The 18059-nt window shown below is 29.3% G+C and overlaps 1 protein-coding gene across 1 annotated transcript; it reads left to right on the forward strand.

Moving 5' to 3' along the window:
* The first annotated feature begins 853 nt into the window (after positions 1-853).
* Positions 854-9301, forward strand: ndl (serine protease nudel). Its single transcript, XM_035869381.2, has 23 exons — positions 854-1125; positions 1200-1346; positions 1426-2616; positions 2710-2922; positions 3030-3193; positions 3279-3406; positions 3522-3959; positions 4047-4342; positions 4460-4604; positions 4690-4820; positions 4886-5167; positions 5420-5579; positions 6034-6203; positions 6278-6391; positions 6463-6649; positions 6721-7053; positions 7159-7347; positions 7418-7565; positions 7686-7851; positions 7930-8106; positions 8206-8443; positions 8663-8779; positions 8910-9301. Exons 1-23 carry the CDS (start codon positions 1017-1019, stop codon positions 9208-9210), a joined length of 5544 nt encoding a protein of 1847 aa, XP_035725274.2. The 5' UTR covers positions 854-1016; the 3' UTR covers positions 9211-9301.
* Positions 9302-18059: the final 8758 nt, after the last annotated feature.

Below are 18059 nucleotides of genomic sequence, written 5' to 3' on the forward strand. Positions count from 1 at the left end.
AGTATAACATTGAAATGATAGATCTTTTCTTAGATAGATCTCTATAAGATTATTACTTTTACATAATGTTTTTTTTTTTCAATAAATTTAGCATGATCACACAGATCTACATTTAAAATTCCATATAAAATTTTAACAACAGTTTCATGTTTAAATAGATTTAATAAGACTCTCCCTTCCTGCTTCTTTCCTTTTCCTTTGTCTGCTTTTACATTGTTAAACTTGCAAATGCATTTCATTAATGAAAACTATGTCACAAAGTGAGTAATTGACTAGTCTGCACATTCCAAAGGAAATCGAAAGAATGACATGGCTATCACATTTCAACGCTAATTGTTGTGAAATGAAAAATTTCAATTGAAAGTACTTTTACTGATTAAATAAATAATTGAAAAATATTTTTATTGGATAGTATTATTCTTTATGATTATTCTCTGCTAATTTTGTTAGAATATTTCAAAAATTGATAAAGTTACAATCATTTAAAATTTTGAATGTTTTTTAGAGAAAGAGAGAGAAAGATGTACGTAACCTTTCAATTTGTATAGTATATTATATGGAATAATTGATTGAAAAAATAAATAATAAAAATATTTTACAAATTTACTGAAATATTACATATTTTTCAAAATTTTCATGCGTTCGATAGACTTACATATAATGGAAAACTTTTTACCCACTTATTTTCTGCAAGTTTTGCAAGAAAGATCGCAAGAACAATGCGTACAAATCAAATCGGTCCTTTATACGCGATCGAATGTCGAAATATTCGAAAGACTTGTCGCTGACACATTCGATATAAGTTTCAAATAGATTGCATCGTGTATTACTTTTTTATTCTGTTTTGAAAGCATCGAGGTGAAGGATCACAGTTGACGCAACGATATCGTGTTACTTTTCAAATCGTTTTTATAACAAACAGTTAACATTGAAATAAAAAATTAATAATTAAACAATTGTTCTATCCTTAATATCATAAATTTACTTTGACGTATTATTCAATAGTGATCTTTTTAATGAAAATGGATGAAAGTGATAAACAACAAGATCTGTCTAAAAAATTACAAAATATTCTGATCGATCGGTCATATTGTTGTGAGAGTCTAGTAACAACCGTATTAAAAGGTAAGTTGAATTTTTATAAGAGAAATATATGAATTATTTTCATTTGATAACCTATTTTATTTTTTAAACATTAGATGACTCGAACCGACATATTTACATTCCGTTTATATGTTTGAATACGTTAAAACGTTCGAAAACATTCTTCACGGCTGTACTTCTTTTTATGATTCTAATGATGTGTCTCTTCGTCTCAATAATTTACGTCATGTCTTTAGAAATAGGTAAAAAAAAAATATTTTTCAGGATATTTGAATCCATCGAAGCATTTATAATAAATTTAAGAATATACTGATATTACAGGAGATCCTATTTATCATGAGATCCATATCGAGCACGATTATATCGATAAAACGGAAACACCGATTGAGTTTACTCAAAAAGGAATTGATAAAAATCAAACTTCTGATATTGATATCAATGATTTTAACGAAGACACATTGAAAATGATATATTCTTTTCTTCCTGAAGATCAGAATAAAAAGCGTTTTAAACGCGAATTAAACATATCGTTTGAAAGTTGTCAAGAAACAGCGAATTACTGCGAATCGATAAACAGTTTTCTTAAGATATTCACGAACAATAAACATTTTTTATCGAATTTGTTGGAAGATATAGACATCGTTGTAAACAATTTAGAAAATAAAAATTCGAAATTTCTGGAAATGATAAGATGTTTAGAGTGTAAAACCATAATAACCGAAAGTTACGAGTTTGATCCAATGAGCAACGAAGATAACGATATGTCATTTCAAAACGAAGATAAGAATATTCAAATCGTTATCAATTTGTTAGACGGTAAACACGATACGATTGATGAATATCATAATTTAGATTCAACGGATATAGATGAAAAAAGGGAAACTGATGATACTGAAACTATGAATTTGATGCCAGATCCTATAACAACGTTATCGATTGGTCAGGCTAAAAGAGATAATACGCGTCAAATAGTTGATAACATATTAGAGACAGTTGCTAACGAATCATCGGATACAGTTAACGAGAGATCGATGGATTATGGACTTAAATTATCATCGTCAAGTTCTCAAATAATTTTACCCACTGCTGAAGTTATGCAACAAGCGAGTCAAGTAGATTTAAAACCACCGTATACTTGGATGCCATATTCCACGTGTTTTTATGGTATATCTCAATTTCCCCAGTCCAGTGATCTAAATTCGCCTATCTTTCCAACATCCTATCCGTCTGGTTCTTATCCTCAAATTCCTCAACAATCTATACCATATTCCGGGAATTCGCAATCATCAAATCCATCTCCACCAAATTTCTTACAAATTCAAGCTCAAAATATGCAATTACTATCTCCTTCTGAGAACATTGTTCCTTGGTTATCTATGCCAAATCAAAAAGTTCCCCCGGTTGGACCTGGTAGATCATTACAATTTCATTGCACATACTTGCCAGCACCGCCGTTTCATCCCTCAAACATTCCAGGAGTTCCAGACTTTAGGCATACAGGAAAGAATATAGGTAACAATGATAAACTTGATATATTGATTGTATTTAAAAATAAATTCAATATATCAATACGATATATTTTATTAATATTTGTTTATCTTGCAGAAAATTATAAATCTTTACGTTGTCCAGTAAACACATTTCTATGCGTTCAAAACAATCAATGTATCTCGAAATTAAAATTATGCGACGGTTACGTTGACTGTTTAGACGGTAGCGACGAAAAGAATTGCAGTTGTAAAGACAGAATAGCGAAAAATCGATTATGTGATGGATATGTCGATTGTCCTAACGGCGAAGACGAAATGGAATGTTATGGTATTTATTTTTGAAAATGAAATTCTTCGATTAGGAGTACGAGTCTTATTGATTTTTTATATATTTTATTATATTAATACAAAAAATGTGTTAAAATTTTTTTTTAGATTGTCCAAAAGATTCATTTAGCTGTTACAATTCTAAATATGGAGAGATATATAGTAGATGTGTATCTCTTTCTAAACGTTGTGATGGATCTCCAGAGTGTCTAAATGGAAAAGACGAAGAAGATTGTAGTCTACTATTACCAACACATATCAAAAATACAGATGTATATTCTTTAATAAAAATGATTTTATTTTTCTAAATGATATACATATAATAAATTTTGCGAGATTAATTGATCATTATTTCAGATTAACGTGGTCGGTTATACCGAGGGTTATCTACACAAAAATTACGAAGGCAAATGGTATCCAGTTTGTTCGAAAGAAATGACTTTGGCTGAAGAAGCCTGTAAGAATGAATTAAAATTGAAAAAAATGTATGTTTCTGTGAATTCAAAAAGAAAAAAAAAAGAAAAAATAAAATTATTTGTCATTCGTCAAAGGACATATATATATATATATATGTATTTATCTTTTTTTGATTGATTACAGTGATAAACCAAAAATTGAAATCCGTACAGTATCTTGGAACGATTATGAGGGGTCCTTTTTGATAATAACAAATGGCAAAGCGGAAATAATCGATTCTTGCATGAACACAGTGTATGTTAAATGTCCACCTTATCCTTGTGGTGCAACACATCAGTCTCAAGAATATAATTCTTATATTTCTGAAGAAAATAAAATGAGAAATAATTTTAAAATCGGTCAAGTTAAATTATCAAAAAATTCGACAGAATCGAACGGAGAAAAAGTGGTTACAAAGCTTAACGAAGAATTTGATACGATCCTAGGGATTGTTGGAGGTCGTGCTAGTGAACCAGAAGCATGGCCCTTTTTAATTGCTATGTACAAGGACGGCAATTTTCATTGTGGCGGTGTTATTTTAAACGAATATTGGATAATCACTGCTGCTCATTGTCTCGTTCAGTAAGATTTTTTCAAATATATTTCTCATCGTCGTATAATTAAAATCTCATTAAGATTAATCTGTAAATCTTGAAATCCTTTATTTAGAACTAATCACTATTACGAAGTACAAGCTGGTATATTACGACGTTTATCATTTTCACCTATGACACAAAATAGAATCGCAAAAAGTATTGTAGTACATCCGAACTATGATCCTAATACGATGAGAAATGATATCGGAATGATTATGTTGGATGCCCCACTCCATTTTAATCGATGGGTTCGTCCTGCATGTTTTCCAAATGAGAATATACCTGGTTCGATTTGGGAACAAGTACCATCCGCTCATACAATGTGTGTGGTCATGGGTTGGGGTGCATGGATGGAACGAGGCCCTGATAGTAAAACTCTCTTTCTCTTTCTCTCTTTCTCTCTCTCTCTCTCTCAATCATTAAAATTACTTATATCAATGGATATTAAATTTCGCAATATTATAAATCAATTTTAATATTATGTAGCTGATCAATTGAGAGAAGTTGCAGTACCTATTTTGTCAGAATGTATCGATTTTGAATATGACAATAAAACTGAGATTTGTGCTGGATATCCGGAAGGTGGTCGAGATGCTTGTCAAGGAGATAGTGGTGGCCCTTTATTGTGCATGTACAATATATTATTTATAATATATAGCATGAAAAATATATAAAAAAATGAAATGATCGGATTATACATTCTTATTATTTTTTAGGAATCCATCCGTGGACTTATCTTATTACATAGCTGGTATAGTTAGTCATGGTGAAGGTTGTGGACGTCCAGGAAAACCTGGCATTTATACAAAAGTTAGCTATTTCGTCAATTGGATCAAACAAATTTCTGGTAAATTTTTTTATATTACTATATATAAATGCATTATTATTAATTCGATTGATTTCATTATGTAGAAGGACGATCGACACTTCGTAGGAAAGGTTATCCTTTAAAAAAATGTCCAGGTTTTAATTGTCACGATGGAAAGTGTTTGCCAAGTAATCAACGTTGTGATCGTACGGTACATTGTTTGTATGGCGAAGATGAAGAAAATTGTAATGATTTTACTGATTTTCAATTAATCAAAGAATCCGAAAACGAAACTCATAATAAGTATATTACGTATAATGATGATTACAAAGTAGTTACTGATATATCCAATATGAATGAAACCACGATTGACAGTTCAAATACAGGTAAAAATGATATTATATTTAATATAGAAGTGAAAAATTATAATTTTTAAGAAGATGTTAAAACTTATCTTTAAACATCGTTTCATTTTTTTCTCGCCTTTTAATCAATAATACAAGATATAAAAGTGTTTCCATTGAGAGACAACATTTTATATAATTTAATGAAATGGTTTTATTTGATCAGGCTAGATATATATTTATAAAAATAAAATTGATGTCATTTAACGAATTTTATGAATTTTTTGTTTACAGAAACTCCTATCATTACAGAAAATATTTCATGGTCATCGTCGGAAACCAGTGCATATACTGATATTTCTAATATTTCATCGTCAACTATAAAATATATAGAATCAACTTCTGTCTCAGCGATCGCAGAGAATTCTGTTTCTTATGTATTTACATGCAAACTGTAAGTATGAAATAAATTTATATAAAGTTGCAATGATAAAAATAATTTGTTTTCTTATCATTTGCAAAAAGTGACGAAATTATTCGATGCATTGCAATCAATTTTATTATTATTTGGTTTAAGAAATTAATCAGAAATATGTATCGATCAATTGCTTGTAATTGATATGAATGTTCACCCTGTAAATAGACAACATTACGTACATGATCGATAATGTTGTTTGGAAGTTCAAGAGACTTATTTTAAGCCCCTTAATACAATCGCTATAATTCACAAACGTGTATATAGGTGTTGTCTTCTCTTAGGAACTAAAAAAAGTTTCTCACTGATAGATGGCACTCGTAAACAACATTATCGACGAAGTAGAAAGTGTTTTATATTTTCAGGCGCAATATTCTATATTTACATAAATAAATTTAGAAAATCAATGAACAGTAAAAAATTTAATTTACAGATTAATTCAAAGCATACATATAAGTAAACGATGTGACAGGATTATCGATTGCGAGGATGGAACAGATGAACATAATTGTACATGCAAAGATATTTTATATCAATATCGACCAAAAGCAATATGTGACGGATACATGGATTGTAAAGATAAAACCGATGAAAATAATTGCAGTAAAATTCCTTTCAATTTCTTTCATTTACCTTCATATATGCTCTATATTTACTGAAAAAAATTGATCTTTCAGAGATATGTTCGGATGATCAGTTTCTTTGCGATAGAAGTAAAACGTGTATACCGTTGTCAAAGAAATGCGATGCGAAATTCGATTGTCCTTTGAAAGAGGACGAATTGGATTGTTGTAAGTTTCAGTTATTAAACTAAAACTTGATGATTTCTCAATGATCATAACATTTTTATTGATTTTCTTAGTCATCTTAAGTAATGGCAAGTACGTGAATATGGACATTGACGGACGTCCAATTTTAAACATCGAGGGTGTCCTCACTAGAAATCAAGATGAAAAATGGCATCCAACTTGTCATCATTCTGTAAAAATTCTTAATCAATCATCAACTGTAATTATCGCTAATAATATGTGCGAATATTTTGGATTCGAGTAAGTAGAAATAAAATAACGAATGAATAAAATTTATAATTGACGACATTTAACAATACTAATTTTCATAGAAACGTTGATAAAGTTGAAGAGGTACCAGTATTGAACATGGATCTAGAATTGAAAGATATAAACGGAACAAACACGACTTATTACCAGTCTATGCCGACGTACGTCGCTCCTAGCGAGGAACTGTCTACATGTCTAGGTCTTTACATTCATTGCAGACCGGTTCTAAGCAGCAGTGCGAACGTACACTTGCTTGTCGATCCGAAAACCGGAAGTCGTACTTATATCTGGCCGTGGTTAGCTGCAGTCTTTGTCGATGGTCTCTATCGTTGTTCAGCAATTTTATTAGAACCAAATTGGCTGTTATCTAGTTCGACATGTATCAAAAATATCAAGTATGTTTATTTTTTAAGATCAATCAGATATTTTTTTTTTAAATATGCAATAAGTATTAGTTATCCTAAACTGAATGTTTATAAATAAGAACGATAATATTGTAGATTATCAGAAAACTATACAACTGTATTGTTGGGTTATTCTCCGTCGTTCCTTTACGCGGATGGGCCTCATCAGCAAGTGTCAATTGTAGACGATATCAAAATTTTAAACGATACAGGTGCATCACTTATTCATTTGAAGACATCAGTCAATATGACGCGTCATGTGCAAGCACTATTCCTTGAGAAAAAGTTCGTATAAAATATTAATATTAAATAACAAATAATGTTATACATTTATAAGTCATATTATATTCTTTAGAATTTACCCACCAAATATTAAAGACAGTTGTATAGCAGTTGGTACAGACAATGAATTGACAATTCATACGGTGCTTTTAAAACCAGTTTTGAAAAACTGTCAAAAGTGTCATCGTTGTTTCGTGAGTGCTAGGAACGATTTCTGTACGGTGAGTTCTATCTTTAAAAAAAAATCTTTAAAAAATAAATACATATATATATATGTATATATATAAACCTTATTCAATTATTTTTCTTAAATTAATCAAATGTTTGCATATATTAATCAGACAAATAACACATCAAACGATTGGAATGGAATCATATTTTGTCACGGAGTTAAAGGCTGGTATCCGTCGGCAGTGTTTCACAAAAAAAATCCACCTTGTAGTTTTCAACGAGTGCAAGCCTTAACGAGCATTGATTATTTAAATGCATATCTTACTCAAGCAATGGGTAAGAAAATTTTATGATTTTTGTTTAATGTAAAAAAATTATTATACATTTTTCTTACACAGTTTGTTATATTTTCAGAGGATAAAATTAAGCCATACGAAGAACCTAAATGCAACGGTGTTCGTTGTAAAATTGGCCAATGTATTCCTTGTAATCGAATTTGTGACGGAGTGCAAGACTGCCGAGATGGTTTCGATGAGAACATAAAAAATTGTATAAAATTAAAAGAACTCCGTCAGAACAATAACATATACGGTATTAATATGCGATCATAATATTCTATAGATCTATTGTACAGTTTATAAAATGATGATTTAAATTTGATTAATATCTTCTCTTATTTATATCGAACAGAATGTTCTCAATTCGAGTTACGTTGTGGAAATGGCGAATGCGTATCGAAAAGTCTATTTTGTGATGGAAAGTTCGATTGCAGTGATAGAAGCGACGAAATGACGAACTGTAGTTGTGCGAATTACTTGAGATTGACTACGCCGGAACGTATTTGTAATGGTAAACGAAATTGTTTGGATAAATCGGACGAATCGCCAATGATATGTCCCTGCAAGGATGACAGTTTCAGATGTGCCGGGTAAATTAAATCTATTCATACAATTGTATTATTAAATTATATCTCATTTACTAAAGAATTAAATTATTCAAATAATTACATTAATAATATTTATATAATCAATTCTCTTATTTAATTATATTTTTGTTTTTAATTTGATTTATTTAAATGAATTAAATACTGAAAGATTATAAAGAAGACATTTAGGAATATAATTTAATGATAATATTGTATTCACAGAATCAATGGCACTGAAATATGTATCCCACAAGAATTCGTATGCGACGAAGAAAATGATTGTCCAGGTGGTGAGGATGAAGCAGAATGTAAAAAAATACAAGAATTTCATAAGGATAAGTAAGTATTTAATTTAACGATGAAATTTTCGATTATCATTCGATGTCCCACTTATTTATCAGTATTAATCTTTAAATAGAATTAATTTATTCATCGTAAACTTTTAATTAAAAAAAATATTATTTTATAGAACTAATGTCGGAGAAGTAATACAGAGAAGTTTTGGTATTTGGCATTCAGCATGTTCCCCAAATCCAATAAACACAAACGATGACGCATCCGAGATCTGTAAATCATTGGGTTATGTTTCTGGTATATTATCAAACATACAAAATGATACCGTAGCAATGGTTCCAGTTTTCGATGATTTTTATATAGTTAGAATAAATTACAAAACATGGTTAACAATGAGAAATAATAGTCCAATGGTAAAATTGGTAAAGCCATCGACACCCTGTTATCGTGCATTTGTTGTTTGTAATTCAAAATAAATAACTCTAGTACAATTTAGATTAATGGATACTATTTAATATAATAATTTCTATACAATTATTTATTGCGTGATAAATATCAATAACTGTTTTTATAAATTTCGATAAATATTTATTAAATTTCTTAATAAATACAATTTTGAAAAATAATGTCTAATTAGATTTCCTGCTTCTAATAGAATAACTACGCCAGACGTTATAGCGATTATTTAATTAATTTCAAGGCATACCCAATAATATGTTGGTCCCTGTTAATTGTGCAAGGCACCGTCGATCGTGTAATCGGCACTGTCTACGTATAATTTTCTTCCAAGAAGTACCGTTGATCCACGTTTATCCCGCTGCTCGCTTCACCGCTTATAAATACCTATTCTCTTCTCACGTTCTTTCTCTCCATCTATCTCTATCTTTCCCTCTCTCTCTCTCTCTCTTTCTCTCTCTCTCTCTCATTCTCTCTCTCTCTCTCTCTCTCTGTGTCTCTTTTTCTTTCTCTCCCCTCTTTTTCATTTATTCTATTCGATCTCTCTATGTAGCTTCGATTCTATCATTACTATCAGAACTAACAGTAACGTGAAATGAGAAAATTCTTACAAATCTAGTGATCTATTAAATAATCAAAAAAAAAAAAAAGAAAGAAAATAAACTATATAAAATTCACGATAATATTTTATCATCGAATCTAACATAAGTAATAACAATATAAAAAGTATTCCTACAGATAACTAATGAACAAAGTTCAACGATGATAATAAGAAAAAAATTATATGAACTATAAAAAAAAAAATGATATATAAATAATACATATATCGAAATAATAATTTTTTTAGATTTTTATTATCAAGCTAACGTATTATTCTTTTTCGCGTTCACAAGAGCGTGTAGTTATACGTACTTACATAGTTAAGCACGTGCTTACCTAGAAAGAACGCAATGTGGCCAATCTGGAAAAGGCAGAAGGGGAAAGGCTTGCGGGCTAAGTCATGAAGCCAGAGAGAAATCTTTCCTTCTCCAACTCGACGAGAACGAGTCGATGGTGCGAGGAATGTGCAAAGTCCTCATTATGCATTACCCACATTACATCAGCGCGTGCCTCTAAGGTGTATCCTCGATGTTCTATCCGCAACTATAGATGCCCATTCTATCCTGTCTTACAGACTGAACTACTAATACCTCGTGATTCATCCTTGTTCACACGAAAATGACGTTTGCAATTCGCGGGATGGCGTTTTATTCACGTATATAAGGAAAATATGAAACGGATTGAATGAAATTTCATGAAGATCGATGAACAGAGAAAAAAATTATGAAGTTAAAATGGATTATTATCGTCTATGGGTTTTAATTAATTGCTCGATAAAGGTATAACTTTTAAAAAAAGAATTTTTATGATCTTTCAAAAAATTCTCTTTAATTTAGTTTATTTTTTCAATGTTAAGTATATAATGCGAAGTAGTTAGTTACTATATAACGGGTATTAAATATGAAAATATTGAACGAGAATTATAAATTGAGATTAATTCTATATTTAAATACGATTTTTTTTATTTTTTTTTTTTAATTTGTATTTAATTGCTTTAATTGAAATTAAAAGTAATCTTAATAAAATTATTGTTTAGTTGAATTAGATGGACAAAATTATATTTGCATTATTATACGTTAGATGTTATCGAAGATATTGATTTTTAATGTTACTGTATTAAAATTCCAAAAACATAAAAATTGAAGAATATTTTTTTAATTCTTAATGAAAAATTATAAATTTATGATATAAGATATTTCATGTTGAAAAGTATATTAAAATTTTCGTTATAACATTAGTTCAAATCGTTATATCGATCAAAGTCAACATAAAATCGTAAAAAATAAATTTAAACAAAGAATCTGAAATTCATTAAAATGACGTGTTCCATAAATTTAAAGTAGATTTATGAATTTATTAAAATTGACATAGCCAAAGTTTTAGATATTAGAAAAAAGTTGAAATTGTTAAATAAATCGTAAATAATACATGATTAAGGAAAATTCAGATGATGATAAAAAGTTATATACAGGGTGGAACATTTCAATAAGAACATGTGAATGATTATAGATGCACAATAATACTTCTTAATGAAAATATTATAATTTTTGGAAATATTATAGTAATAGTAATTGTAGTAGTGAAAACTCTTTTTTCGAAATCAGTTCTTGTTAAGAACATATTTCGTTTATTAATGAATAATAAAAAATAAGCAGGTATTCTCATTTAGATTCCTGTATAATTAACATTAGAATTATTAAACTCGTAAAAATTATGGATTTCGAATCTTTTCTTTTACAATGAATTGAAATGAATTTACAGTACATTTAAGATGATAATTGATAATACTAAAACTATGCCAAGCTACTTTAACCACATATTTTTTGTTGATTTCACGAGTACTTGAAAAAAAAAAGAAAATTTTAAAACTTTACTCTTTATTATTTTTACTTTATTTAATTTTACAATAACAGGTAAACAAAAACATCTCACAGTTAAAATTACTCTAATAATTACGATTTCGGTAATTGTAGAAGAAGAATTTTAAAAATCCGTGATTTTGACGTATTAGAAAATGTCAATTGAAAACTATTCTTGTCTATTAATCATTATAAAATTAAATGAACTGAAGATAACAAAAAAGAAAAAAAAAAGAAAAAGAAGAAATAATCATTTATTTGTCAAATATCTATTAAATTGACGGGCGCGTTTAAAAAAAAAGAAAAGTATTTAATTCCGGCGTTAAACGAAACAGAAAGAAAATCTACAAAGTTCATTATATACCTAATTTTACTCATCATATAATTTTATATAATCAATATAATCATTTAATTTTATATATATATATATTTTTTTTTTTATTTTTAAATATCGAACTAATGAAGGATTGCAAGAAGAGAACTAAAATTTCTCGATTAATCGTTGAATAATGCAGGTACCGATAACGGATCATGTAAGTCTAATGAAAAAGAAACTTTCCATGGTGAGGGAAGGAAGAGTAAGGGGTAAGAAACGCGTTTGCCTATATTTACAACGACGTGAAACGATCGACGATGCGAAAAGGCTCCGCATCGCTACAAAGTAGTCAGGGTCCGAGTGTACCGTTACACCTGGCAGCTTCCTGCCTGTTAGATTGCCGGCCTCCATTGGCATCGTTCAACTATCCTTCGCACACTTACCTAACTATACATTTAATTTTTCCCTACTCCCTTTGTCACCTACTCTTTAAACTTCTCGCACTTTTACTCGAGGTGAATAAATGAATACACAAAAACGCACACGAATATGTGTACACAAACGCACGGACATACACACGTGCACGCACATGTATTGCTAGTTGATTTTTCGATCATAGGAATGACTTGACTAGATCTACAAACTGGGACAGTAAAGAGTCACACGGGATCACGTCACATTGACTCGAATTCTTTCATTTCTTCTTTCATTTTCATCATTTCGATCTATTCATTCATGATCGAATGAATATATCATTAAATTTACTATATATAATATACTTACGTTATATTTTTTTATTTACTATATATTATATGAACTTACGTTATAAATTAATAAAATTGATAAATTAAGATTGATCTTGATATTCAAATTTTATATATTTTATACTTTCCTTTTATTTTTTTATTTTTTTTTTTTTTCGTTTACTTTTTAGCTAATCATCGAACGTTCTTATTATTTTTATACAAGCACATCATTCGATATTTAAAAAATTATTTGTATACGTCATACTACGTATGATTAACTGGATTCTGTACGTTTACAGTTAGGAAGCATCGGCTGAACTATGTGCCCATTCCTCACGTTTCTTCATTAGACTCTACTGCAGGATTCGTTATAGCTTACGCCACACCTACGTTGCTATCATTTTCCATTTCTGTTTTCTTTTTTTTAAACTTTTTATTTTATTTTTATTTGCTTTCTCTTTTCTCAATTTATTTTTCTCTTTTTTTTCTGTTCGTCATCATAATCATTTTCATCATTTCTTTTTTTTTTTGGCGTCATCATCCTTTTTATCTTGCCTTATCATCATTTTTAAATCTTTCCTTTATTTTCTCTATTTCTCTAAACGCTCATTCGCTTTAAGATTTTACACTTATGAATCAAACGATGATTAGAAATGAAGAACGAAAAAAGAAGGAAAGTTTGTCTGAAAAAAAGAAAAAAAAAAAAAAAAAGAAAGAAAAATCGTTTTTGAAGCATCCTTTAAGGACGATGAAAAAAGGCAAGGACGATGGTATTTTTTAAATCACCGGTTTTACCAACTCACCAAACTTTTTGCATTCCACGGCGAAACTTGGCACGTACCCACGCATACATACTTACAGAGCGCGTGCACGCGAGTAAAAGAGGACGATGTAAATGCCTCGGCCGTTAATTCGCTTCGAGTTTTGTAGGACACAGTAAGAAAGAGAGAAAGAAAGGATGACGATAAGAGGAGGACGAGAGGAGGTCCACGTTGCATGTTGCACGTTGTTGCTCACTGGCGTGGTACTTACACGGAGTGTTACTCTTAACGAAATAACTTTCGGTTTAATTTTCTCTCAAGCTTTGAAAAAAAAGCTCGGATTAAATTAGAAATTTAATTACAATTTATGAGATATTTTCATGAAGTTATTAACAAACAAAATTTTTATTATTATTTAAATGATAATTGGAATTATTTCTAATTGATCACGTTATAATAGTATCATTTCTTAGCTTATTTGATTTAATTAATTAACATACGATTAAATTAAAGAAAAATTTATATATAAATATTATATGATTCTTTATATGCCATGTAACTTTAAAGTTACAAGCTATGTAATATATATTTCTTATTTTCTTTTTTTTTTTTTTTACTATAAAATTAATTAAGATTCTCGCATTTTTATAGAATCGATTGTTAGTTTAGATGCGAAGATTGATATTTATTAAGTATACTTAATATAACTTTTATTTGTATGTGTATGTATATGTGTTATAACTTTTACATAACTTTCTTAATATTATTCTATATAGTATTATACTATAATATATCTATAATATATGTAATAATATACTAATATAACGTATTAAAAGATTATACTCTTTCTTTTTCTCTATTATATAGTATAATTATAGTATAGTTATACTAATATAAATTGTAATATAAATTGCACAATAAATTTATAATTTTCTTAGATATAAAAAGAGAATTGATTCGTCATAATGGTCAAACTGAAAACAACTTACATCATCTTGAAAAGAGATTATTTTTCTTTGAATGAATGGACTGTTAATTTCTGCGTGGAATGATGTCTCTAACACGTCATTGTGCATTCCGACACGAGAAACGTATAACACGACGAAGACGTCATTTGACACAGAAAGTAAATAAATTACATCAAATAAATTTAAATTATCCTAAAATTATGCTAGACAATCATACGAAATAAGTAAGTTTTTCTGAAAATAATTTCTAATGATAAAAATGATAAGGGATGTTAATTCTCTTTCCAAAAAATATACTTCTACGCCGTTGTACATTAAGCCGATACGTATTACGGTAAGACATATACACCTGTATTCGTTGGACAAACTCCTTCGAACGGTTCCTCCAGGTCGACGCCCTGTCAAAACTCTGTCTAATCGTCGTTGTACTTGACTGTCATCGTTGTCATTAAAATTATTCGTGATTTATTTCTTGTTTTTTTTTTTTGGTTTTTTTTCTCCGTTTCTCCATTTCTTATTTTTTTTCTCCGTTTCACTCAAGACGTAGGCAAAAAAATACACGGAGAAAAAAATGTAATAAATATAATTTCCTATTTGCATTATTACTTAAACAATTATTCAAATTATTTCCAATCAACTATTGTAATAATAATATTATTTATTAGCACATTCAATAGCTCGATTCCTTCGCGTACGATTGAATTGAAAATAATGATAATTATAAAAAGAAAATTATTAGAAAATAATGAAAATAATAAAAAAGGAAGAAAGAAGAAAAAAATTTTAAAATAATTTAAAAAATGACAAACTATATTATTTCTTAATAATATTTATCGTTGTATTTTATTGTAAGGACATACTTTAAATGCTATCTTCGCGGCAGATTCTCAAACGTACAAAAGTCACGTTTTTATCGTTTACTTAGAAATGACTCTTTAGGAACTCAATTATCTTTTTCCTTGGTGTATCTTCCGACGAAAGAAAGTCGCGAAAGTATGGTAATCAAATGGTGCTACGTGTTCGGTTTTTTGGAAAGTATAAGTAGCATGCTATTTCCTGCTATATAGAATTGGGCAAGTAGTCCTCAAGGACATTTACAAAACGCTTAAAATTCTCATGAGATTCCTTTTTAAAAGATTCTAATTCTGAGCTATCTAAGCTATCTTTGATTGTTATGTTTATAATGAATTACGTCAGAGAATTAATCTATTTCATGATAAAATTGTTACTTCTGATAGTCCGAATAAATATTTAAATTTCGAACTGGTATTACTAGTTGTTATATTTTTTAAGAATATTAAAAGAAAATTTGTGAGGTATGTTAATAATATTAGAGAGAAAGAGAGATAAAGAGAGAAAGAGAGAAAGAAAGAGAAAGAGAGAAAGAGAGAGAGAGAGAGAGAGAGAGAGAGAGAGAGAGCGATTGCATTAAATAAAATATATAGATACAATAGATTCGTATTATTATAGACGACCAAATTGTTTATCAATAAAAATATCGTTCGATAATAAGAAAGTCACATGAGAATTTACTACTTTTTTTTTACTTACTAATTAATTGCCTCGAGCTTTTCACTTAAAATGGGTCAAGCCAAAGAGATTATTAGCATAATGTCCAGACGTGTACAAGCACACATACATACATGCACACACATACACACACACACACACACCTTGCGTATACCCTACGTATTAATGATATCACTTACGGTAAAATGGAAAACACAGGTACAGTCGTGATAAATGTCCAAGTCTCTTTCTTCGTCCTTAGCGAAACCAATTCTCATTGCAACATAGCGTCGGCGTAATATCGCGGTTTCAAGATTTTCTGGCTTGGTGAGCAAGCTAAGGATGATAGTTCCGTTTTATTTATGAACGCAACGTAACGCGGAGAGTTTTCCCTTCGTCTCCTTGCGATGAAACTTCTCGCGTGCGACGAACGAGTTGCCGGGTTGAACGCCTTCCAAGTGCAACAGACCCGATAAGATGCTAACGGAATGTGCTTAGACATCAATGCCTTTTATCGATGTGCCATCCGGCTGTCGCTTAATTTGTGCACTTAACTTAGTATCAACGATATCTATTTTCTTTGCCATCATAATTGAATCTAACCGTTAAGCTTTACAAATAAATATTACGAAAAAATTTTCGATCATAAAAGTTTTTCTCTCTGTTCCAATGTTATTCATCGACATGTCATGTACATTTTTAATATTATGATATCACATTTTTAATTTCTTTAACATTCCTCAATTCGATATTTAACTTAAATTATTATATGATATTTAGTTACTTACTCTGTCAAAATGATTGAAACTAATCGTTAAGTTTTATAAATAAATATTGAGAAGAAACTTTTCTATAATAAAAGTTCCTTTTCTTTTTATTCAAATAATTAGTTCGTTCTTGATATTGTAGTTTCAAATAATCCAAGCCTATTTTAATACAATTTTTTTTTTATCGTTTTATCTAACCAAAAATTATGAAATGTAAAAATTATAATATTATTTATATTTGTATAATTATATTATATTAAGAATAAACGATATATAACTTATATTTATTAAATATTGTATTTCGAGATATGAACTAACTGATACTTTTCTGACGAAAAAGTATATAAGATTTAAACAATAAAAATAATTATAATCCTTGTAAATAAATATTTTCTAGAAAACTTTCTAACTTTCCGATCATTCTCTTTTTCTTCTAATAATGATTTACTTCTTAGTATTGTCGTTTCAAATTTTTAACTGGAATATTGCTCGACGTGACGTTTAATTTGAACTACTTGATAATACATATTTATTTCATTTACTTCGATAATCTAAGCTGATCTATCGTGATTAAGCTTGTTACTAGACAGTTAGCTTGTTTGTTAATACTAGATTGTTAAGCTTGTACCTAGACATTGCATGGAATTTGCTAATATTCCGATCATTCTCTTTTTCTTCTAATTTAATCCATCGTATTAAAACATTTTATCTTAATCGGAGAAATTAATTTTTTTTCCTTATCGTTACAATATTAATGTTAATTAAATAGATATAGACGTTAATTAAAATATTACTATTATTTAATAGCTCTTTTTTCTCCATAAATGATTGAAAATGATTTTTCCTGAGATTACCTATTTTGAAATAAATGATTTCAATTATCTCTCTCTCTCTCTCTCTCTCTCTCTCTCTTTTTTTCTTCTTATTAGATAAGATTAGAGAAGAAGAGAGAGAGAGAGAGAGATAACATCAACATCGCACTGATATATCTTATTAAACGAAATCGTTTCGCGGCACATCTCCGGTCCAATTACGGCTTTCATTCAAGTTACCAAGAAAAAGAAATCCAGCACCCATCGACATGCCAAGAGTGGAACGACTCCACCGATCTCGCTCAACGACCTTTCTTATTCAAGCATTGATGTCTCTCCTTTGCAAACTTGTACGCCTACTTATTATCAACTAAGATCGTTTAAAAGTGAACGTGTTAAGTTTCTAGAAAAATTATTTCAATCCAAGTTCTTTTTGATAATGAATTTTCTCTCTCTCTCTCTCTCTCTCTCTCTCTCTTTCATTTTATTTTCTTCTCCGTTAGACTTCCATTTATTTCTTTACAGCACGGA

The sequence above is a fragment of the Vespa mandarinia genome, chromosome 4 (genome assembly GCF_050613455.1).
Source record: "Vespa mandarinia isolate Hongniang chromosome 4, ASM5061345v1, whole genome shotgun sequence".
Lineage (NCBI taxonomy): Eukaryota > Metazoa > Arthropoda > Insecta > Hymenoptera > Vespidae > Vespa > Vespa mandarinia.